The sequence below is a fragment of the Otolemur garnettii genome, unplaced genomic scaffold (genome assembly GCF_000181295.1).
Source record: "Otolemur garnettii isolate 467f Iridium unplaced genomic scaffold, OtoGar3 scaffold00007, whole genome shotgun sequence".
Lineage (NCBI taxonomy): Eukaryota > Metazoa > Chordata > Mammalia > Primates > Galagidae > Otolemur > Otolemur garnettii.
This window is the reverse complement of record NW_003852402.1, coordinates 14,306,271-14,331,290: the sequence shown is the minus strand read 5'-3', so window position 1 is coordinate 14,331,290 and position 25,020 is coordinate 14,306,271. Positions and strand designations below refer to the sequence as shown.

Sequence of the window (25,020 nt, the reverse complement as noted above, 5' to 3'; positions counted from 1 at the left end):
TATTTGCATTGTCTGACTATGTTGCTTGGGAGGGCTTGTAGGATGTGTGTGTGTGTGTGTGTGTGTGTGTGTGTATTGATGGTAGTGGTGTGGGGTGCAATTTGGGAGCATATAAAGCCTCAATCAATGCAATGCCAAAAAAAAAATGTTCTGACGTTCTAATGGTTCAACAGTAAGTTACATTTGATTGCCTTGAACTTTCCATTTGATTAGGAGAAGAGGGTTAGAAGTAAGTTATCGAGATAAAAACCAGAAAAAGAGAAAGTGCCATTTAACTTGGCCTCTGAAGTCATCTAAAAAATGTCCACAATGTGGATTAACTTGTACTGAGGTTGCCTCCCAATAGAACTGTGTTTGGTACCAAAAAACTCAGTTGTAGATGGAGCTGTAAGAACCTAGTTCATGACTTTGAGGCCAACTCCACCTGACATGTCAAGTCTCTTGAGATCCATTTCTCCCTCTTATTTGGGCAAACTTTGATTCTAGAATGGAGAAAGAGGATGAACTATTATTGCTAGTAGTAACAAATATTTCTCAAGCAATGATTCTGTGCTGGGTGTCAGGCTAAGGGATGTATACATGTCATCTCTTCTACCCTACAATGACCCTATGGTATAAGGTGCTTTGTTTTGCTTGACCTATTTAACTAAATAGGTTAAGTGACTTGTTCAAGGTGACATGGCTAGCAAGTGACTGGAGTAGAATCCAAATCTAGATATGCCCGACTCCAGAGATTGTGCTCTTAACTAAACATACCCAAAGAGGTCAAGGTTATTATTAATATTCATAGCTTTGGCTTTCTTTATCCTATCTTTCATTCAATTCCTTGATGAAATGAAAAAAGGGTTGATGTACTTTTTCCCTTTTAGAACACCCAGTTCCAGTCTTTCTTTTTCTTCCATCAATACTTAACATTGAAAAAGGCCATGCTGGCTGTTTCAATTTAGTGTGACTCCCCCATCATGGCTGCCCTCTTCTAAGGAAGAGTATTTATTCCCTAAGTCTTAAGTCTAAGTCTTATTTTCTTAACTCTTATCACTTCTTGGCCTTTGGCTAAGATCAAGTATCTAAGTCTTAGCTCTTCGCCACATCAAAGGCAATAGAATGTAGTAAGACCTATGGCTTTGCAAGGAGACCAACCCAGGTTCAGGTTCTGGCTTAGCCATTCAACAGCTCTGTAACCTTGAGCAAGTTATTTAAACTCTCTAAACTGTCAAATGGAGATAATAATGTCTACCCAACTGTTCATTTAAGATATTGACATTTTTTGGACAATGTGCCAGACTTTGGGGGGTAGAGTTGCAGGGCTTACACGAAGTAATATAGGTGCTGTGCTTGGCTCAGGACCTAACAGACATAAAGATGCAATAATAAGGAATAGTCACAAATTGTGGAACAGAAGATTGATTCTCTTTTAGCTGTCCCTGGGCAAAGGCAAGAAAGTGAGGTATATTCTGAATCAGAAGATTCTTGAAATGCTCTTGTGTACTTGGGCACCTTCTTGGCCCCAAATTTCCCATAATAGTTATAGCCAATATTTCCTGAGCAGTTTGCAATATACTTTATATGAAATAACTCACATACTCCTCACCATAACCTCTTGAGGTAGGTTTTGTTTTATCGTCATTTTGTAGAGGAGGAGGAAGAGACCTAGACAGGTTGAGACACTTGCCTGAGACCCCACTGTGGCATGGCTGGGATTGAACCCAGGTAACCTGACTCCGAAGCTTGTGATGCTACCACCTGTCTAAACCACCACCTTACCACCTTTGGTTTGTCTCTGATTTCTGCCTCTTGTGTCTACACAGCCAGCCCTGTGTGGCTCCAAGAAGCGGCACATTCAAATAGGGATGGTTATAAGGGCCCTGGTGTTCTGGGGCGCCTTATTGGGAAACCCGTGTTCCCCGGTTCTCAGGGATGGTCCACTGATCCCCACCTGATGTACATCTTTCCTGTGTCTCTCTGATAATACCCAAGACCAAACCAGCTCATCCTGAAAAGCAATGCTTGGGGAGCGGAGTAGGGGGAACTGGCTGGGGCGGCCTGTGTGGGGGGCAGGGCCAGGCTTCTTCTCTGTTCTGCTGCCTGCAGTTGGAGTGGACTCCCCACCCCCACCTTGCCCACCTGACGTTTGCTGTAACATCCCCCGTAGGAGTCACTCTCAAACTCAGTGGCCGTGCACAGGACCTCCTGCTCAGAAGGGCCCCACGCTTGGCTTAACACCCTGCCATCTCCCTGAAATTATTAATAATTATTGAAAAGGGGACCCTCCCCTCATTTTTATTTTGCAACAAGCCCTGCAGATTGTCATCAGGGAACTTCCTCAACACAGAACCTGCAGGAGACAGCAGGGAAAGGGACCAGGCAGGGATCCTACTTTCAGGGTTCACGTTTATGAGGTCAAGACACCCTGTAGACCACAGGAAGCCAGAGGATGAATTCATACATTTCTTGGGATAATACAAATTGAGCAGATTAAAAGCATTTTTTCCAATGACTTCTGTAAGTGAAGATCATACCCACTAAGCGTGCTGAGGCTCACTAGTAGGAATGGTGGAGAGGAGGGTCAGCTGGACCTGAGCAGATGTGACCCTGGTGTCCCTGCTGCCTCAGTTAGCAGCCCTGCTCCATTCTCCCCCAGTCACCCCCATTTCCAGCCTCTCCTTTCTGCCTGACCCTTTCCTTTCTGCCTTCTAAGAGTCTGAGGTCTCACCTGGACGTACACTCCTGCCACTTGGGAAGCACGACCCAAACTCTCCCTTCCTTCTCCTGGCGGCTGACCTCCGAAGCAGCTGACTCCTCACCTTCAGTCCTTGCCCGCCTCACCCTCCTGCTCTCTGGCCTCCCTCTTCTCAACTATTAGAACTGCCACGTCAAGGTTCCCCATCATGATTAGCGTTTCATCAGCCTGATCTCCTAGAGATAGAGACACCTACGACTGCTGCAGGCCCGAGGCACTTTTGCCTTGTAGGGGGTGAGAGGGGTGGGGAACCCTCTTCTGGAAAAAAAAATTAAAAAATTATAATTTAAAACTGTATAGGTATAAAGTGAAGTATCATCAAGTCTGGATTGTGTTTATTTTCTAAATTCTTATTTTAAGATATATTAAACCATTTTCATGGGTTCCTGTAGCATCCACTGAGCCTCAAAGAGAAGTCAGCTCTGCTTTGAAGGGCTTGGTGGAGCTGAGGGAAGCCTTCTTGAAACTACCTCTCTCAGGGAAACCACACTACCTTTTAAGAATAATTTTATTCTTTTTGTTGGAAAAACAGTAGAGTTACAAAGAAAAATTTAATGAAAAAAACAACCCACTCATAATCCCATATCCTGACACAAGTCTTTTCATTTGGGTGACTCACTTCCTTGTCTAAATGCAAAGCTGTTTTCTTCTGCTGCATGGGAAGCTGTTTTATACAGCTGATGGCTCCCGTGTTTACGCAGTTTTTGTATGCTGCCTTTTCCCATTGAACATGACTTTGCAGAAAACGTTTTCCACGTTTGTGTAATAGTCTTTGTAGCCATCATGTTGCGGTATGGCGGTATGGCGGCTGACGTACTTTCCTACCTCCCCCCACCCCCATGCCCCACACTGGTATTTCAATTCCTTTCTGACTCTGCTGTAACTATGTTTGATTGCTTCCTTTTCTTCCTTCTGTGAATTTGGTCTGGGCCACCTGCTCCTTCTGTGAATCTTCCCCACAGGTAGTCTGACTTCAGCTACCAGCTTTACAGGGCTGGGAAAGGATCTTTGAAGATGCTTTTTCCTAATGGCACTTGGTGTTCAGGGGTCTGTGTCTCCTGTCCCCTCATCCTGCCTCACTTGCATTTGAGAGCTAGGCCAAGGGGCAAGATCTTGTGAAATTCTATGTTCTGGCAATGGGATCAGAGCATCAGAATCTGAAGGTACCTGTGACATGATTGTAGAGCCACCTGCAACTGCTGTAGGCCTGAGGCAGTTGTCCAACTGCACTATTTTACAGATAAGGAAACTGAGGCTTAAAGAGGTTAACAGACTTGATGATGGTTATACGGACAGTGTGCGGGGACTTGGCCCTTGGCTCCCTAACCCTTCAAGTTTTACGCTCTTTCCTCCATATCATGCTGTATGAATCTGATGAAGAGATCATTTAGTTTACATTGCTATACCATTAGAATGTACACTTTCATTACAGAATTATATGTATAATTATTGTTTCCCCTTTTTATTTTAATATGACTATAATGGGAAGAAAAAAGAAAAACTTTACAGTGCAATTTGGGGTTAAGTCTATCCTTTAAAATGCTCTGGTCCATTACAGGAGAAGTGCTTGACTAAATTGTGCTCACCCAGTGGTTAAATTCACTTGCTCCTTTAATGGACTCAATGTCTCTGTGCTCTGTTGACTCACTTATTACTAAGGTTTCAAATCAATTGGACTTACCTGTTCAGAGACAAGGAGCAGATCAGTCTTTGTCCCAAAATAGCCAGGCCAACACTGGTACTAGCAACCTACAGACAACAAAAGAATTCATTACTAAGATGAGTAAACCTGTCTATTTTGACTGCCCATAATTTCCTACAGAGGGAACATCCTAAGACCAAATTTCTGTCTTATTCTAAAAATATATTGGAAAGATATATTTTGAATTCTCTTCTCAGATATAGTCCGAGGAGGCAGGGAAACTAACTAGGAATACTCTTTTGTTTGAAGAACTTTTGATCCTTTTTCTTTTTTTCCCTATTCTCTCTTTGGCATGTGTGTGTGTCTCATATTGATTAGGTTCATTGTATTAGTTTTCTTGTATCAGATTACACTTGGCCTTCACCTGCTCAAGTAAACTGGAATTCCATACTGCTTGACTGATTCCGAGGAGAAAAAACATTTAGCTATCCACGTAACTGAGGTGGTGGAAGAACAGACAGAAGTAGAGATAGGAACGGGATTTTACAGTGGATGGGAGTGTGCGCACGGCTCCCATCCCAACACGTGCCCCTCTTCCAGCCTCAGCTTTGTTCTCGCTCCAAAGTGATGTATCTCCTCCCCCATGTGCCAGCATTTAGGGACTGCTGATCAGCGGCCCGTAGCAGGAATAGGATTGGTATCCACACACTGCCCTCCTGTCTCCCCAGACTTACAAAGTCCATGGAAACGATGGTTTCCACCGTAGAGTTCTTGGGTTGCGTAAGCATGATGATGGAGGCAGGGATGTCCAGGGTGAAGTTACCTGGTAGTAAATGGACCACGGGGGGCTTTGTGGCCATGATCCGCACCATGAAGGGCTGGGACAAGATGTATATCTCAGCGATCTGCCCACATGCAGGAAAAGAAATGGAGATTGAGAGTCGTGAGTTGATGAGGGGAAATCACAACTTTAGGGTGGTCCGTGGTGACTAAATCTTACATTATGCAGTTAGAATAGAAAAAATCTCTTTCATAAAGACCATTTCACATTTAGGTTAGATCTTTGCTCTAAAACCAAGATGCCACATGAACATCTCTCTGTACTCAAGGGCAAAACTGAGCCTATACGCACATTATGTTCAAGGCTTAGTTTCCTAGGAAGGCATTATATTAATAGTTGCTTTACTGAATTCACAGGTTGGGCACTAATCACTCATTTAAGGATTAAATACATCATTTACGTGAATAAATGTTTTATTTAAGCTAAGTATTTCAAATGTGGTGGAGCTTTGCAGAAGGAAGAGGTGATTTAGTTTATCAACTTAACCATGTCTTTGATTTTACTCTAACTTTACATTAATTGTATTTTCACTTGTACGGTTCAGTAAATACTTAGGGTTATTTGATTAAGCAAAAACAATTCTTAAGAGTAGAAAGATAGGTTCATACTTGCACCAGAGAGGAATATAAAGAACCCACAAGCCTTCCAGAAGTAACTGCAATGAAAGCCAAATAGATCACCAAGGAATTGAAGCTTGAGCACTCACCCGGGAGAGCACGTTGCCAAGGCCTTGAGAGTTTTGAACAAAGTGGTTGGAAATCTGGAAAATAAAGTCCATCCTGTCACTGTAAGGTTTTTACCTGGGTTGTCTTTGCAGGAAAAATGTAGCATTTCCTATAGTTTTATGAATTGTGAAGCTATTGTATCATAACATGTTTAGTGTTTGAAGGTGACTTACCATTTTGTAGCTCAATCATAGGGAATCTGAGGCCCAGTGTAGTCAAGTGACGTGCTCAAGGTCTCACAGGAAGTTATATTCCTTTTGACCTCGGGAACACTGTCTATACTATATGGGGATGCCCAGAAAGTATCCAGACATTATTAATACCATTTTCCACCTCACATGGCTAGAAACTCTTCCAGACAGCCATTGCATATGTACAATCCATGTATAAACATTCTACAGTCCTTAACAGTAAGTCTTGTGTTATTGTCCTTATTTTCAGAGATCAATGAGATATAAGATGCTTACATGTAAGTGATTTGCCTTCACAGATGAATTGATTTCAAGTCTGAAGCCAGGAGTGTCTAACTCTCAGCATTGGGAAGTAGCTGGTGCTGCCACACTCAACATTTTGAACATAAGATTTATAATGACTTATATAATTAGGATCTATAGAATGAGAAGATTCAAAGCGATGCTCAATAAAAGTTTTGGGGTGACTGGCTGGAGACAGTGCACCCATCATAACAGGGAGGTAGGTGACAGAAAGCCCAAGAGTATCTGTACTACGACTGGTCATTGTAGTCGAGTCAGTTGTGATTACAATCAGAACGCCTTATGCTGGCATAACACAAAGAATAATAATAATAATGGTGATGACAAGTAGCAGCCATCCAGCACTTATTCTGTGCTGGGCATTCATCTGAATACTTTGTGTATATTTAACCTTTTAAATGCCCATATTGACCCTTTGAGTAGGGAACTATTATTTATCACCCTTTCCAAATGAGAAAACTCTGGAACATAGAAGTTAAATACATTGAAATTGCCTAAAGTCCTAGGCAATGAATGGTAAAAGGGGATCCTGGCAATAATTAACAGTCATCTAGAAGGGTGGCAAGCTATCATGAACGAAACCTAAATTTCGCAGAACTGGAAGCCCAGTACTCCCTAGTGAACATAGGTTGAGTACCCTTAATCTGAAAATCTGAAATCTGAAATGCTCCAAAATCCAAAAACTTTTCAGTGCCCAATAAGGAGCTGAAAGGAAATGCCCACTGGAGCATTTTGGAGTTTCAGACCAGGGATGCTCAACTAGATAGTAAGTATATATGATTCAAATATTCTAAAATCTGAAAAAAATCCCCAATCCAAAGCACTTCTGGTCCCAAGCATTTCGGATAAGGGATACTGAACCTGGTCACAACATTCACCCCATAATCCCTTCCTTTATTCATTGTCTAGCTGGAGTCAAAGTCTAAAACGGCCCCCGGTAATCAAAACCATGAAATAAAAATTTCACAACGAGATATTTATACAAAAGGGTGAACGATGGTGCTAATTGTCTTCATCAGTTTACCCTCCTCACCTCTCTGGTGGAGAGCATGACGTCGAAAGCCCCAGCAATGAAATAAGCAAAGGAAGCCGACTTAAAGAAATACTCGGAGATTCCAATGTAGAGCATGGAGTCAGTACGTTCCGGGAGCACGAAAGGAACTGGTGAGAATGGGGGGTCGGTGAGGTCTTCCAGTGGGTAGAACACGCCCTGGGGGGAAAGAGAAAGATCAGCGTGCTGGGCGAGAACTCAACTGTGCAGAAGGTGGCCCCTCTCAGATCAGGAAACAGACGGAGGGATGTAAAAAAACGATAAGGCCTTCTGACCCCTGGACCAGTGGCTGTGTTTCAAAGCTCTGATGAGTCTTGAGCATATTTAGGCATGTTTCTGCTCACGCTGGGGTGTGACCCAGTGAGAAGGCCCTGGCTGCCACTTTTCTCAGACAAAGGAAGAAGACTGTGCATTTAGCAGGAGACACCTCTGAGTACTGCCCGAGGTGCCATGGAGAGGTGTCAAACCCTTCAAAATCTGTGTTTGCTGAGTACCTGGGGAGTCACGGAAAGGCTCAGAAGGACCAAGACTCCAAGTAGTTCAAAGCATTTTCATGGCCTTCCTAATGCTGCTCTCATTAGCTATAGGGCATTATTACAAAATGTCTTATACAATAATCAACTGATGTGAAAGATTCTGGCAAGTGAAATATAAGCTAATATGCATTTTAATAGATAACGATATTAACTTTGGGGAAAAACTAAATGTAAGCACAACAAATGTTTTTCTAAGACCAGTAAATACCATTTCCATGTGCTTAAGGTCTTGGCAGCAGCTCTCAGTTAAATCCACTAACCTGAGGGTTAGGTATGGAGGTGCCAACATGCACCACCTACTGATGTGGAAAGTTCTAGTAAATGCAGACATGTCTACTTGCCACCTCCTAACATCAAACCTTCTCTTAGGGTCAAAGACATCCTGAGACTTGTCTTGAAGAAGGAACACATATGCTGTACAATTCTAGTGATCAATTTGCCCATTAGGAAAATGTTTAAGAGTCTTCTGAAAACAGGGAATTGCTTGAAAGAAAATTTAATTATTCAAAGAGCATGCATATGTAATTCCTCTGCACATAATCTCTGTTCTCTAAATGTTGGCTGTTGACAGCCAGGATGGGGATTTTGTTAAAAGTTACCTTCAAGTTCAGGTCAAGGTAGTTTTCAGTAATTTCTGGAGAATCGATTAGGGAATAATCCAGCACAGTATAGTTGTCGATCTTGGTTAAAACTAAATAGCCAACAAAGGAAAAAGAAAATCTACATTAATTAAAAGCATAGTACATGTACAAAGTCTGTCTAGAACAAGATGATTTTTAATTGTCTGTTTAAGATATAAATTCTCCCATTTTGTAAGTAATATATGTTCACTTTTCAATCATATGACTCTGAGAGAAAGGTCAGTAAAATTTTGGTATACAGTAGTCCCCCCTTATCCTTGGGGGATACATTCCAAGAACCCCAAGTGGATGTCTGAAACTGCGGACAGTACTAAACCCTATATATACTGTAATAAAAATTATGTGAATGTGGTCTCTTGCTCTATTTCTTTAAGAGACATATTGAGATATTTTAAGTTTTGGAGACAACCATTGACTGGTTATGCAAAGCAAAACCACAGATAAGGGGAGACTACTGTGTACCTTTCTAAGTGCACATACATATAAACACTCCAAATGCATATGTAGTCCTTTTTAAAAAAAGATCACTAATAAAAGTCCTTTATCCAAATTAAGCTGTATATATCAGGCTGGTATAATGGGAGACTTTCCAGTTTGACATTATGAATTTCTGTGCAGTTATTACTTCGTATTTTCATATTTTCACAATGGATATGCATGGCTATAGTAAGCAGAAATATTTTTTTAAAAAAGATATTATGAGAGAGAAAATAAAATCCATGAAATTGAAGAGGCCAAGGGAATTCTGGTGCGCAGAGCTCTTAATTCAAGTCATGTTTCGTATTGTGATTTTCAGGATTAGGTAGCAGACAAGAAGACCAGGGGCAGGGGTGGGTGAAGGTCCCAGAAAGCAGGATTTCAGTGTCTGAAACAGGCTGAGTGTGCCCTGATGCAGGGCTCAGGTTTCCCTCTTGGCTTGGGGACAGCTGCTCTCCTGAACATCACGTGCTCTAGAGGAAGGTACCCAAGCATCACGTCTTTTCTTCTTGCTCATCACGTTCAATTTATTCCATAGATGGACATGAGAAGCAAGAAGAGCAGAAGTGGCTTGCTAAGGAAAGGGTCAGTATGATCCTCTGTTGCTGTAGTTTTAAAATGATTTCAAGTCCTTACTCTGTGAGGGAAGCAGGACAGTAGTCATTTTACAGGGGAGGCCAGTGAGGCTCACAGGTCAAGAGACTCACACAAGACAAGGTAGGATGTGGGAATCCTTGACCAGCTCTTCCTCTGCAACATCGTCTCTCTCCCCCTGCCTCTCTGAGCCATTCATTTTAGTTCATTCACCTGCATCCATTTGTCAATCCAATCTGTGTTAACCCAGTATGGGCTAGGGTGGGCACACAGAAATGAATCAATGTTCCTGTCCACCAGGAACTCACAGTCTGGGAGAGGAGATAGACCTAGTGGTTGGAAGTTCTAACACAGGACAGTGAGAGCAGCTCTACACGGAGCCCCTGATAGGTGGGCTACAAACCTGATTTTTTCCAACTCAGTAAATGCTAATTCTATTCTGCCAATTTTCCATTGCTCAGAATAAAACCCTAGCCACCTTTCACTTTTCTTATTTATTTATTTAGAGACAGGGTCTCATTCTGTTGCCTGGGCTAGAGCACAGTGGCATCACCATAGTTCACTGCAATCTCAAACTCCAGGGCTCCGATGATCCTTCTGCCTCAACCTCCTAAGTAGCTGGGACTACAGCTGTGCAGCATCATGCCTAGTTAACTTTCCTATTTTTAGTAGAGACAGGGTCTTGCTCTTGCTCAGGTTGGCCTTCACGCCTTGTGACTCACATTGGATCTGTTGGCAAATACTGTTATCTTAACTTTTAATGCATGTCCAGAATCCACACAGGTCTTGTCATCTTCCCAGACCAGCTACCCTCATGGCTCCTATGGGTCACTACACTCATGTTTTAAGTGCCCTTTATGCTCCATCTCTAGCTCCCCTTCTTTCCTGCCCATTATTAGCATAGAAGCAGAGTGATGTCTTTAAATTGTAAATCACATCATCACAGCTTTGCTCAGAACTCTCCAAAGGCAGGCTTTGCAGTACCCTAGAGAGCCCTGACGATCTAACCAGCCCCTTTGCACATCTTTGGTCTCATGTTCCTGCCCCACCTCCCTCTGCTCTTAGCATAGGCTCCTCACAGCTCCCCTGGCACACTTGGCGTGCTGCCACTTAGGGGCCTTTGTGCTTGTAGTTTTCTCTCTCTGGAATGTTCTTCATCCAGATCCAGCAGTGACTCACTCTCTGCTCCCTTCAGGTTCTTCCAGTAATGCCACCTGCTCACTGGTGCATTCCCCGGCCGTGCTATCTAACATGGAGACCCGTCCCCAGCTCCTGCTCTGCTTCAATTTTTTTTCTTACCACCTATCACTGCTGTAATATAGATCATACTTGCTACTTTGCTTCTATCTGTCTCTGTTCACTAGTCTCATGATGGCAGGGATGTCTGTATCCTAGACAACTGCACCCCTAGCACTAAGAACAATGCACAGCCTGTCTCAGATGCCCATCAAAACACTGGTAAATGAATGTATGGAGTGTAGAGAAAGAGAGATACTCCCAAAGCATCATGTGAACAGAGAGGAGGCATAACTTTGTGGGTGTGGGGGCTGTCACGTAAGAGTTTTTGGAAGGGACCATACCTTAGCTGAGTCTGAAAGATAAAGAAGAGTGGACCTACCCTTCTTTAGAAGGGATTGAACCCTCACAGGCTTAGCGCAATGCTGGCACAGAATGGAGCACTCCATACATACATGTTAAAGGAATGAAAAAAATGGAGGGGAAAGGATGCTCTTCCAGGTAGACAGGACAGCAAGAGCCAGGGCAAGAGGTTGGGGGGCAGTAGATTTTTGGGGCAAGGAAGGTACAAGAGGAAACAGAGGGAGGGAAACAGGAAGCAGGGTGTGGTGAGTCCTTTAGTCCATGCTAAGGTCTTTGGAATTGATGCTGAAGGCAGCCACTTCAGGGGTTAGAATCCCAAAATGGCCTGGTCAAGATTAGTGTTAATTCTCTTGGAGAGAACAAGTGCTACAGCTGGGATTAGAGTTCCTGAGGGTTTAATTCCTGGCCCTGCATCTTGTCCCCAAGAGCTGCCCTGTCTTTCAGTGGTGAAGTTTATTAGCCCAAGAGTGCATGCTCTGTGCCCAAGGTGTGTCCTTACACCCACTTTCCCGTGACTCTGGCATCCAGAGCATCAAAGCTAGACTGCTTTGAAAAGCAGACTCGGAGAGCACCGTGTTTGAAGAAGAGAAGAAAGACAGTTCTAGGACTCACCTTCCAGTGTGCTGAGATTGGCATTTAGCGCTTCAACCTCTCTTGTGATAATAGGACACAGCTGGCCACAAAAGAAATAAAAAATAAAATGCAGATTATCATATTATACTGGGAACCCTGTTGATGGGCCTAGATCTTACAAATAAAGGCCTTGTGGCTGGAGACATTGTCCCTTTGGTTATCAAAACTTTCCCTTAAGTTATTTGACACTTAGAGGTCTCAAGTTATGTACCTATGGGCAGCATGTTACTGAATGCTTGCTAAACTTCATAGCAACTGAGACGACACCTAGTCAGCTCCATAAAAAAGTGACGCCTTGGCTTCTCTTGCTGTGACATGACAGGGCATGTGCCCAGTCCATGACGTTGCTGTCACACCTGAGTAACCTGTTGCTGGAGCCACCGTGTCTTTCCCGACTGCTGGGGCTGCTGCCCACCTCCCATATCCTCTAGCAGCAGCTCCATGTCCTGCCTGGAGTGGTGGGAGCTGCAGCCTCTAACACTACCCCTGAGCTAGTTTGAGAGCCCATTAGACCAGAGATCCATGAAGAAATCTATTTTGTTTTTCCCTTTCTGAATTAGAAAATTAGTCTAGAATCAGGCTAATATCTTTAGGAAGGGGCACAAGTGCCAACAATGTGCCTGTTTTGTGCTCAGTGATGTACTCAGGAGAGTGGTTACAGCAGCGGCTGGAAGCCTCTGGCCTCAGTTTCCTCCTCTGCAACATAAGGATGACAATTATCTGCCTCATGAAGTTGTTGTGAGTAGAAATTATAATCTATGTAAAATTTCCCAGCTAATTACAAGCATCCAGTAAATGTTAGCCAATATTAACCCCATCTCATCCTCACTACAGCCTTGAGAAATAGACACTCTTGTCCCCTATTTATAGACAGGAAAAGCAAAGCTTAGAGAGGTTGAGTGAGTTGCCAGGATTTGCAATCTGGTCTCACATAGCTGGACAGCTGTGGTCTGAGCCTTCTTTACTATCTTCCAGAGCAGGTGTCCTCAAACTACGGCCTGCGGGCCACATGCAGCCCACCGAGGACATTTATCTGGCCTGCCAGGTGTTTTTGCTGCGGATGCCTGTCCTGCTTAGCCGCTGCCTATCCTTTAAACTATAGTCTGGCCCTCCAACAATCTGAGGGACAGTGAACTGGCCCCCTGTTAAAAAAGTTTGAGGACCCCTATTCCAGAGGCACAGACAAAACCATGGAAGCAAAGCATTTGTGATCTCTAGGCCGTCTATAAACTCCAGGCAAACTTGACTATTAGCTTTTGTGACATAATTTATTCTTCACTGGCCTCCTGACAGAAGCCAAAGGACCACACCTTGTTTTCAACAAAGGAATGATCAAGATGGGGTCCTGGAGGTGACAGTGCACTTTCCCAGTCACTCCTGAATGTGCATATTCACTAGCGCTCAGGACCTGTTGGGCAAGGAGGGAGGAAGGCTGTGAGGCTTCTGAGTCCCCTGACCAGCTGTGTGACTTTCTTAGACAAGGCTCCCTGATGCTTTCCTCCCTCACTAACTTTCATTAAGCACCTACTGTCTGCCAAGCATGGAGCTGAGCACCAGAGACATGGTGATAGCCAGATCCTGTCCTGGCCTTTTTCAGAAGAATCTTTCTTCTTTTCTACTCCTCCTCATCCCTGTCTGTCAACCCCCCAAATGCAGGTGAAGGGTTCCAGGAAGATGTGGTTGGGATCAGCCAACTCCACTGCTCCCTTCCTCAAACACTGACTTCTGGAATCAGGATACTTAGACCTTTGGGAGGAAATTCTATTTTCTTAACTTATTCTATTTTTTAGAAATATTTTTCTTTCTCCCTCCTTCCTCACCTATACAAATCCTGCCTATACTTTGAGGCCTAGATCAAGTGATGCATCCTCTTAAAAAAAATCTATCTATCTATCTATCTATCTATCTATCTCCCAGGACATTTTCAGGTCTTATTTCTTTACTTTTTATTTTCTCTGAACCTCTTCATTTCAATCTAATGATCATGGAATTATGTATTAAATTCACTACTCATTCAATTATTGTTTCATAAGCCTAAATTTGGTTTTTCTAAAAAGACAGCTTCATTCCTCTTTCATATCCCCAACAGAACCTATATAAATGCTGGGCATGCAATAGGTGCATAATAAAGAAATTGGTGTAGATTTCTTGCCCACCCTATGGTGAGAAACTTTAAGGAAGGGCTGTTGTTTGATTCATGTCTCCATTCCCGGCACCTGCACAGAGTTTGGCACGTGAAAGGGACTTAAGAGACTGATTAAATTACAAAGGACACTTAGTGCCCTGGATTATGCCTATCACACCGACAAGTTCATTAAGAATAAATTAAAGGTTAGTAGAACTGCTGCTGAGGGCATTTTCCTGTGGTTGTCCAATGTCTAAAGGCTTACCATTTCATTTAAGTTCTTTAAAATGGGTTTTTCCATGGGGTCAGCAAAGGAGTTATATAGGACACTAGGGGAAAAAAAATAAAGAAAAAAAGAACTTACTCAGGTCAGTTATAAACCTCCCCTAGACTCCCTCTGAATCTCCCAGACTCATCACTGCCCGGCGTGGTGCTCCTCCTAACCTGAGCTCTCCAGAAAATGAGACATGGGCGTGGCTCACTTGGGCGTAGCAGTCTTGCAGCCTCAGGATTGGATGCCCAGAGTCATTTCGGGTCAGGATAACAATACCGATAAAGTAGACTCCAGAGAGAAAGAGATCAGCCCCTCCTGCATCTTGGCTGTGTAGAGAAAAAGTACAAGGTTACTCAAGACTGGGTCAGGCATGCAGAGAGATCTTGCTTCTCTAATAAGCCAGAGACTCTCTAAGCTCCTGGAGGGCAGGGAATTTGTCACGTTCCCCTGTGGATTCCTGGCACCTACAGCAAATGGGAGCAGAGTAGGTGCTGGATGGATATTTACTGAACAAATGCTGTAACGAACACGAGAATGATCACAGCTTTGGGGATACTGTGCTATAGTTATTTCATCCTGAGTGCTCTGGCATTGGTAGTGGTTGAGCACATATTGAGCACCATTCATATACAATGTTTGCTTGGAGAAAGAACATCAGGGGTAAAGTTGGCAACACCTTATTCAGGAGGGGGATAGACGGGGAAGTGACAGATGGAGTCTGTGAACTCCTCGAGGGAGTGGACTCTGTTTATTCATCTCTGACACAGCGTTCAGCATATGGTTGATGAGCCATCAAATAAATGGATCAATACATAAATGTATGTTGTTTATGAGGAAATATCCCATCTTCATCTACAGTACTGAAGCTCTTAAGATGGGGATCAATGGTAGACACTCAAAAATTGATCATTGACTGACTTACCGGATAAATGAATGTGTTATCTATTATTCTTGGGGCATCAACCAGGGAAGGAATAAGCGTTACCGCCAAGACAGTAACTTGTAAGGGTAGCTGGTCTGTAGATGTACCTTAAATTTGACTTCTCCCTTCTATATGAGATGCAAAGGCCTTTTGGTTGGGAGAGAATTGGACTCGAGCTGACCTCCATCCTCTACCCTTCGTGTGAGGTAGGAAGCTGCCAGTGTGGATGGAGTACTGTGTTGTATGGCTCAGGATTATGCCATGATTTGTTGGTGGATCTGAAATGCTGGGCACAGGTCTGTTCCTCCTGTAATCTGGGACTTCTAGTTCTTAGAGAATCTTAAATGACGGGGTCATTTGCTCTGCCTTTAAGGCAAGGATGCTTTTCACACCTCCTCCCACACCTAGCAGGGATTTCCTGATTTAAATCTCACCTGGAAAAAAATGTTCTTGAGAAAGAAGCCTAACAATGAAACCATCAGCAAATGTATACGTTTTCCATTCTGTGCTCCACTTGCCCCCAGAACAGCAGCAGACGTTTCAGTGGGATACTCACAAAAGTGGAGACTTGATTTCCCAGTCTGTGCTGATATTGGCAGTGCCGTGGTTGGTCAGGACTTTGATCCCCACTCCAGGCACAAAGGCTAATGACGTATTTGGAAATGAAAAGGCATTGATTTTGATGCTGTAAAACAAGAAACAAATGAGTTAGGGTAACTCTGGGGACACATCATTTAAGTCAAGCAGAATTGGAGATGTAGTTGTCCAAGTGCCATGCTGAGGCAATCGAGAATTCCTGCAGACAGAGGAACCTCCCACATGTGGTGGGTCTCTGGGCACTGCCTACTCATTCCCCTCAAAGTATTAGTGGACAGTCTCTTGTATCTACTTGAAGGGGAAATGGCAAACTTAGAAATCAACCTGTAGGCTCAGCACCTGTAGCTCAGTGGTTAGGGTGCCAGCCACATACACCAAGGCAGGCGGGTTCGAGCCTGGCCCGGGCCTGACAACTGCAACAAAAAAATAGCCGGGCATTATGGGAGGCGCCTGTAGTCCCAGCTACTGGGAAGCTGAGGCGACAGAATCACTTAAGCCCAAGAGTTAGAGGTTGCTGTGAGCTGTGACACCATGGTACTCTATTGAGGGTGACATAGTGAGACTCTGTCTCAAAAAGAAGAAATCAACCTGTAAATAATCAAGCAATCTACTTCTTCTTTTTTTTTTTTTTTGAGACAGAGCCTCAAGCTGTTCCCCTAGGTAGAGTGCTATGGCATCACAGCTCACAGCAACCTCCAACTCCTGGGCTCAAGTGAGTCTCTTGCCTCTACCTCCCAAGTAGCTGGAACCACAGGTGCCCGCCACAAAGCCTGGCTATTTTTTGGTTGCAGCCGTCATTGTTGTTTGGCGGGTCCGGGCTGGATTCGAACCTGCCACCTTAGGTGTATGTGGCTGGCACCTTAGCCACTTGAGCCACAGGTGCCGAGCCCAATCTACTTCTTTAGTTTCTTTAGAGGTAAATACAGGTACAACATTGCCATCCTTATTTTTCCTTCAGCAGTTTCAGTGTTTCCCAAAGGGAGTGATGTTCGTGTTTGGGAATGAACAGCTATTTTTGCAGAGGAATGTCGTACGCATCACAAGAAAGTTTGACACATATGCCAGAAGTATCTCTCCCCACCTGTCATTTGGGACAACCAGAAACGTGCCTTCCCCCAGCAAATGCCTTCTATGTGGACAATATCTTCCCTTGTTCAGAAATGTATTTTAGAGTTGACGTCCCCTTGGATTCTCTGGGCTGTCCAACAGGAAACCAGCAGACAGTGGGTTGCATGTTATCTACATAGGCAGGTGGCTGTATGCACTGTGACACATTATTATGAATGTCTGTTGAGCAATTTCTACCTGCCAGGCCTGTGGTGAGCACTTCCCATGCCTTAGCTCATCTTGACTCTCAGCAATCCTACGGGGCAGTTGCTGTTTTTGCAATCTCTCTTTCAGAGATGAGAAGATAAGAAAAGTAGTTGAAGTCATCTGTAAGCGGTAGAACCAGACCTGGAACCCTCCACAGTCTGACTTGAGTCTGTGCTTTTCACCATGAGGCTGTGCTACTTCACATATTGTGCAGAGAGCACTTGACTTGGAGTTAAGTGGTATCGGGGTTGAACAACCTGCAGCAAGGCACTTAACATCTTCCAGACAATCACTCAAAGGTAGATTGGGGAGACAGAGTGAGTTCATGAGTGCATAACTGCTGCACAGGCAAAGGCACTGTTCTGAACTAAAATTGGGAAAATATTAAAACACAAATGTGATCGCTGATAAATGATTATCTGCTGTTTCCTCTTCGATGCATCCTTACCTACTCTCTGTCACACATCACAAGTCAGTCCTCCTGTGGGAGGAGGATGGCTGAGAGTCGTTCAATGTATCTTAGAAATACTTTCATTTTCATACATATATGTAGCTCTAACCAATTCTTTATAACTGCTACCGAGTATTCCAAGCTGTGGATGTACCATTAAAAAACATCATTCAGGGAAGAGGGGAGGTCAGATCGAGGGAGGGTGAATGGTGGGATCACACCTACCGTGCATAACGGCAAGGGTACCTGTTGGATCTATTAGTATAGAGTATAAATGTGTTAACACAATAACCAAGTAAACAAGATGAAGTCTATATTAACCAGTGTGATGTAAGCGTTCCTAATTCTATACGAAATCAGCACATTGTACCCTGGAAATACATCATGTATACATGATCTATGTGTTCCTGATTTAATAAAAAATTAAGGGCTCCAGCCCCATATACTGGAGGTGGTGGGTTCAAACCCTGCCCTGGCCAAAAACTGAAAATAAAAATAAAAATGTCCACGTGGGGAAACCCTCCCCCCAAAACCTCATCATTCGTTTGTTGGCAGAAATCTAGGTTGTTCCTAGTGCTTCTGCGTTATAAGCAACAAGCCCGTGAGCATCCTCATACCTACTCCTTTTGTATAACACACGGGCTTCCCCAGGGAGGCTGCTGAGGAGTGGACTTGTTGGGTCAAAGGGCACGCATGTGTATATCTGTATATCTATATCTCCAAAGACACGAAAGATATTTGTAAATCACCTTCTAAAACAGCGCCTTCCAAGAGGAACGTGAGCCCCATACACACATATGTGCACTGCATATTAGCATTCCACCAATGATGAACTGCCCATATGACATTGGGCCCATAAAATTACAACAGTGTACTTTTCTGTGTTAAGATATATTTAGATACACAAATACCGCTGTGTTACAGTATTCAGTACAGTAACAGGCTGTGTAGGTTTACAGCCTAAGAGCAACAGGCTATCCCGTGTAGTCCAGGTGTGTAGTAGGCATACACTGTGATGCTTGCACAATAACAAAAATTGCCTCATAATGCATTTCTCAGAATGTTAAGCAATGCGTGACTTAAAAATTTCTAGTAATCAAATTACAATAGAGAAAATTAGTTTTCTTTATATTTTTACTTAATCCAACAGATCCAAAAATATTATCTGATCAACATATAATTGATATGAAGATTATTAATGAGATATTTTCTTTTCTTCTAAGGTCAGTCTTCAAAATCTGGTGTGTATTTGACACTCCCAAGACACCTCAATTTTGATACTGGATTTCATCAGAAATACCTGACACGTACAGGTTGAACATCCCAAATGCAAAGCTTTTTGAGTACTGACAGGACACTCAAAGGAAATGCTCCTCGGAGCATTTCACATTTCGGATCTTGGGATTTAGAGAGGCTGAGCCAGTATGTAAGCGTCATGCAAATATCCTGTAACCTCCACCCCCCCTAATTTGAAATCTGAAGCTCTTCTGGTCCCAAGGATTTTCAACCTGTATTTAGATTTGGTAAAATTTAGAGTCGAAAAAGTCAACTTACAACATTTTCCCAAACATACTTAAAATTGTTTTTTCGGTAACCAAACCGTCAGTTTTTTAAAATTAAAATGAATTGAACCTAAATAAATAAAAAATGCAGTTCCTCTGTGGCACCAGCCACATGTCGAGCACTCAATAGCCAGGCGCCTAGAGGTGCTCTTTGAACAGCACAACCCTGAAACGATTGCCTTGGTCTGTCTGCTCCCACCCATGATGCACGAGGATACCACTTCTCCTCGTTTTTACTTGCACTTGATATTATACGACTCTCTCTGTAATTTTCTGCTGTGTGATTATGGTAATTTTTAAATTACCTTATTATTTATAATATATTACGATAATCGAGTATTATTGCATTTAATTATAATAATGTAATTAATTTGTTTTTAAAATATAGTTAGTGTCCGTCTCTCCCACTGGACATTATAGGCAGGTATGTTGTTCACTTCATTATCCCCTTTGTCTAGAACAAAGTCGGTGCTCAATAAATACTTGTTGGATGGCTAACCTTATACAGATGAGGGCATTAGCCAGGAACTTTCCCTGTATGTCCATCTCTCAGCCCCCATAAAAAGATCCCGTGGTTTTGTAGAATGTTACCATGGACAGGAGGGTAATTGTTATACCAAAGGGTTGGAGTAGCAGGGAATTATCACTGGATTATTAAAGCATGGAGACAAATTATGAATCACAGTCACAGAGAATTCCTTAGAAGAGTTAGGCTGTCCCCTAACCCTGAAGATTGAGTTCAAGTTGGACAAGGACATCCTCTCTCTATAGGGCTCTCTCAGGAGGGTCTTGTGGGTGACTATGCCAGAGGTTGTCAGGTGCTGAACATCCACTTCCCCATCTTTCGTACATATTCCTGAATTTGTTGGGATGACAAAGTTGTCCGGTTGGAAAACTGATTGCCTGATCTTTCTTGCTAGTAAGTGTGTATATGACTAAGATCTGATGTTGTTGTCTAGGCGGGATTTTATTAGGGTAGGGCCTCAGGAAAAAACTCAGTAAAAGAGGAGAGCTTCTGAGATCCCTTTTACCCTTGCCTTTTGCTCCTTCCAGCTGCCTGAAACACGGATTTGATGGCTGGAACTGGACTGGCCATATTGAGCCATGAGGCAAACTGGGGCCTAGAAGTCAGAGTGAAGGCTGCCAAAGTAGAAAATAATAAGGAGGCAGGATTCTGAGGAAATCCTAGGACCAGACACTCCATGTTCCTCCCCTGTTTCTTTTGAGCTTCTCACATGTGAGACAAAATGCCCTTTACTTACTTTGAAAAGTTGTAGTTCACATAATCAACCTTTAGGAAGTCAAGAGACTCGGAACCATTTATATCTGGGATGTTCTTTTCCTTGACCATGTGTTCAATCATCTCCATGCCAGCCTGAACCCCTGCGAAGGAAATGGGACAGTATCTATTGATAATGACGAGAGGATCATACATAACATCATTCACCACACCAATGCAATTTATTAAGACAAGCTCTTAGATACTTAGAAAATAGCAACCCTGTGAAGTGAGGATTCCAGCCCCCACTTTAAAGATCAAAACATTCCTCCTCAGAGAAACTAAGTATCTTGCCCAAGACCACAGAGCTAATAACATCATGAGAACTTTTCATTATGTGGCCAGGGCGTTATATGACGATGTGATAGGAAAAGGGTAAAATACCCTTCAAAGTACATAGTATATTACTATTAACTTCCTGCACATTTCACAGGTGAGGAAATAGTGTCAGAGAGGTGAATTCCCACCCAAATCATACAGCTAAGGCCGATGGCAGCCAGCAGTCAAAGCCAGGTACTTTGGCTCCAGAATCTGTGTGCTATGGCCAGTTCTAGAAAATTCCACATTCTCCATTCCTTCCAGCTCCTTTAAGCTGAGAATTTTTGTCCTGAGGTCCATGGGCTGTAGGGAGCTCTTGAACTACCTAAAATTCTAATAAATGACTGTGAGTAAGTGGTGTGTACATAGGTGTCTCATTTTTCAGGGGAGAGAATCCACATTTTCACCAGATTGTCAAAAGATCCTTTGACTTAAAAAAGGTTGTACCATGACTTTTACTTGAAATCATTCATCAGCTTCTTTATTTGGAAGTGCTGAAGAACGCTTTTCTTTCAGCTCATGGGGGGAAGAGCCCTCGTCCACATTAAAGAGCTTGAAAAACATTAACTTGCACAGTTGACAAAGAATAATCCATTAAAAATTTTTTTTAAAAATGATTTTTAAAAGATAGGGTCTCACTATGTTGTCCAAGCTTGTCTCAAACTTCTGGGCACAAGCCATCCTCCTGCCTCAGCCTCTCGAGTATGATCTTTCAATTTTAACCTTCTCAAGGAGAACATTTTGCCTTGATTCCTTATTTTGCAATTTAAGTTTATTTCTGGCTATTCTATCTTGGTTGGAGGTGAAGAAGAACAGATTTTATCCTCTGAAAGGCCAGGAATAATATTGCACATAGTAATATGGGAGCAATTTTGTAAAGAGAGGATAGAAAGGACGTAAAGATAGAACCAAAGGCACTAGCAGGAGCTTAGGTGTGAATTCCAACTTTGCCACTTACTGCCTTGTGTGACTCTGCCAGGTACATAAACTCTCTGTCCCTCACTTTCCTCATCTGTGACACGAGGACAGCAGTAACTCTGGAGGGCTCTGTTCACACACGTGAGGATAACAGTAGCCAATATTTGTTAGGCATTTGCTATTGCCAGACCTTATTCTAAGTGCTTTCTACAATATGTTAATTCATTTGTTTTCCATAGTAACCCCATAGATAGGTGCTATTATTATCGCCTCTATTTTAATAAACAGTTTTCAGGTACCGCTAATAATAGACACATCAGATCTCTTTTTGGAAAATGTGGGGGCATAACTAATAGAGGAGATAAAAATAATAACAGGTAATTTATACTGAGTGTCCGTTTGTGCCAGGACGGTGCACACTCCTCACACATCTGTTCTTGGATCCTCACAGCAACCCAGTGACATTGGTATTATCATTCCTATTTCACGGAGGAGGCAGCTCAGGCTCCGAGAGGTTCACTAGCCTGCCCAAGAGCCCACAGCTAGTGAACTTGGAGGAATAGGAGCAGAGGAGAGACAAGATCAGGTTCCTATCAGGTCTCAGCCCCTTACTGGTGTGCGCCTTGGGAAATTTTAGTGTCCTCTGTAAAATGGGGGACACTGTAAAATGTCTGTAAAATGACAATTTCTTCTTAGGGTTCTTATTGGAATTAAGTCACTGTAAGGCTCAGAAAGCACATTCAAAGAGCCTCGCCTTGGTAAATACTCAAGAAGGGATTCTGATTTTAAAGAGTCTCCATGACTCTGTGCTGTATTTCCATGGAGACTGTATACACTTCAGGTAGATGGGCCCCATTTTCATCACGTGAGAAAACCCACTTGCCCAAGGCCACGTATTGAGGAAAGGGGCAGCAGTGACGTTCCCACCCGTGTGTATGCATTTCAGATCCGATCTCCTAATGGCTCTGCTCTATGGGTGAAAAGAATGTTTGCCCAACTTGAACACTGTTATATCTATTTCCGATATGCACTTCTATCCACACCAGCACATAGAAACAAGATACGCACACATCTACCCACATAATCCTCGTATGTATTTGAAAACACATCAGAGTTCACAAACAATTGTTCAAGATCGATCAATTTCAGATCCGCCGTACCAGACAAGGTTCTAGGGGAGAACAAGGACTTTCCCCAAATCAATCCTCCCTTCCTCCCTTCCTTTTCTTCTTCTTTCCTTCCTTTGTGTATTTCTTTTCTGGGAGAGCAGGAGAGGCATTTCTTGATTAGACTGGGGGTGCCTGGGTTGACTGCTTTAGGTAAAGAGGACTGGGATATATTTGTCCATCTCCATTCAGCTAATCGTAGGCAAAATTTTATAGGAGAAAAACAGGTCCCTAAATGAATACTTTGATTTTGGAGTCCCTTTCCTCTCCACAATTTGCCCCCACCTGAGCCCAAGTAAAATCATATGCCAACATTTTTCTCTCCCTGGTGTTTACGTGCAAACACCCTCTAGGCTGGAAAGGAGTAGTTCCTAACCTTTCGGTGATCTGACTCCTCAGCACCTGTATTAAACACTGGGGAGCCTCTGTCAAGAAAAATGCACTAATCATCATCCACACCGCCTTTGGCACACGATTTTAGAGAATTGTAAGTTCCTTTTGAAATCCAGTCCTTTCTCAAGCTCTAAGGTGTCAGTTACTTTTACTCTCAAACTCCTTTCTTCTCTCCTCTAATGCAGTCTTATTTAAAGCTCTGCGATGTTTACGGTGTGTGTGTCAGGGAAGGGGAGGGAGAGAGAGACTCTGGCTGTGTCTGGATATGCTGGCTTCTGTGTGACCATTTTTCTGACAATACTTTCTTCCCAGCCATCTTAGCAGCTTCTGCATAAGGGACTAGATCGCCCCACAGTAGAGCTCATCTGGGTCATGAGACAGCCCTTGTTTGAGCTGGGGGTTTGGATCCTAGACCCCACCCCTGGGAGAGAATCTGCAACCTGGCTTCGGAAAGCATTCAACTCACCATAGTCCAGTGCGCGCTGAGTAGCTCTCACCTTGATTCCAGGGTAAATGGTCTGAGAGGATGAGGTGCAGAGATTCCAGAGGAGGAGGAAGCACCCCCAGAGGACTGGGATTGCCTTTGTACGCATCTGCAATTAACCAATGTTAATGGTTCCTTTATGATCTTTGACTTTCTTATTGATCAATTCCATCCGACATTTCCAGGATTTCTCATTTTCATTGCTCACTTCCAGAACTCTCTCCATCCATCCATCCATCCATCCATCAACCTACTCACACATCTATTCATCCACTCAGTCATCATTTAGTGGACACAACAGGTGTGATCTATTACAGGTGCTGAGGAAGGAGAGGTGACCTACACATGGTCCCTGTGACCTCTGCTTCTCACAGACTAGTGGGTGAGTCTTTTTCTCTCTCTCACACACATATGATTATAACATGATATAATATAATGAGATAGACTTGCCGTAAATTCTAAGAGATAGGCCCTTTGAAGGGTGCTGGGGGATTGAGGATTCTTGACATTTTTAGAACAAACAAGTCAATAATTTGCAAAGATGGCCTTCATGGCTGTGAGGCCATCAGCCATCTGCTTAAAGATCTTGGTGACTCTTTTCCCACAGGAAAGCATTTAAGCTTTTAGCCTGGCAATTAAGATCTTTCACATCTGGCTCCAAACTTCTTCTTAGCTCCTGTCCCTTCTTTCCTGTCCAGCTAGTGGCCTGAGCTGGCCACTAGGAACTATTTACTACTCTTCAATTTGCCAGTTCTTTCCTGCTTGGGTGCTCTCTGTTCAACACTCAGGCATACTCACACGCTTTCCCTCTGTCTCTATCACACATCACCCACATTCTGTCTGCTGAAGGCATCCTCCAGGGCCAGCTCCAGCGTCCCCCACTGTGAACACTGCCCTCACCATATCATTTCCCACTGGGCTCATCACACGCTGCCCTGCACCCCATTGGAACATCTGACCGTGTTGCTGCCTGGGGAAGGCAGGTCTCCTCTCCTCCGTGCACTGCTACACCCTGGTCTAAGCTAGAACCATTTACTTGGCTGTTTGTGATGATTTCACGCTGGCCTTCCAGCTTCATCCTTTGCCCCTTTCTGGATGTTCTCCACTCCACAGCCAGGGTGGGGCTCTTAAAATGAAAGTCAGAGCATATCACCCCTACCCTGTTAAAGCCTTATGACTTTATAAGGCTTTATGGGCTTACAGGGCTTTATGGGCCCTTCCACCAGCTTCAAGGCCCTCCCCAC

General features: G+C 43.4%; 1 protein-coding gene across 1 annotated transcript in view; it reads right to left on the bottom strand.

The window, feature by feature from the left end:
- Positions 1–23,885, bottom strand: part of BPIFC (BPI fold containing family C) — a 34,915-nt gene extending 11,030 nt beyond the window's left edge. The window contains exons 1-11 of the mRNA XM_003783268.2: positions 23,759–23,885; positions 20,481–20,601; positions 15,851–15,979; positions 14,543–14,698; positions 14,364–14,427; positions 11,953–12,013; positions 8,629–8,720; positions 7,476–7,652; positions 5,930–5,983; positions 5,117–5,287; positions 4,422–4,489 (exon numbers count right to left, since the gene is read on the bottom strand). Coding sequence (XP_003783316.1) covers positions 4,422–4,489; positions 5,117–5,287; positions 5,930–5,983; positions 7,476–7,652; positions 8,629–8,720; positions 11,953–12,013; positions 14,364–14,427; positions 14,543–14,698; positions 15,851–15,979; positions 20,481–20,601; positions 23,759–23,885 — 1,220 coding nt within the window. The remainder of the gene's footprint in view (positions 1–4,421; positions 4,490–5,116; positions 5,288–5,929; positions 5,984–7,475; positions 7,653–8,628; positions 8,721–11,952; positions 12,014–14,363; positions 14,428–14,542; positions 14,699–15,850; positions 15,980–20,480; positions 20,602–23,758) is intronic.
- Positions 23,886–25,020: the final 1,135 nt, after the last annotated feature.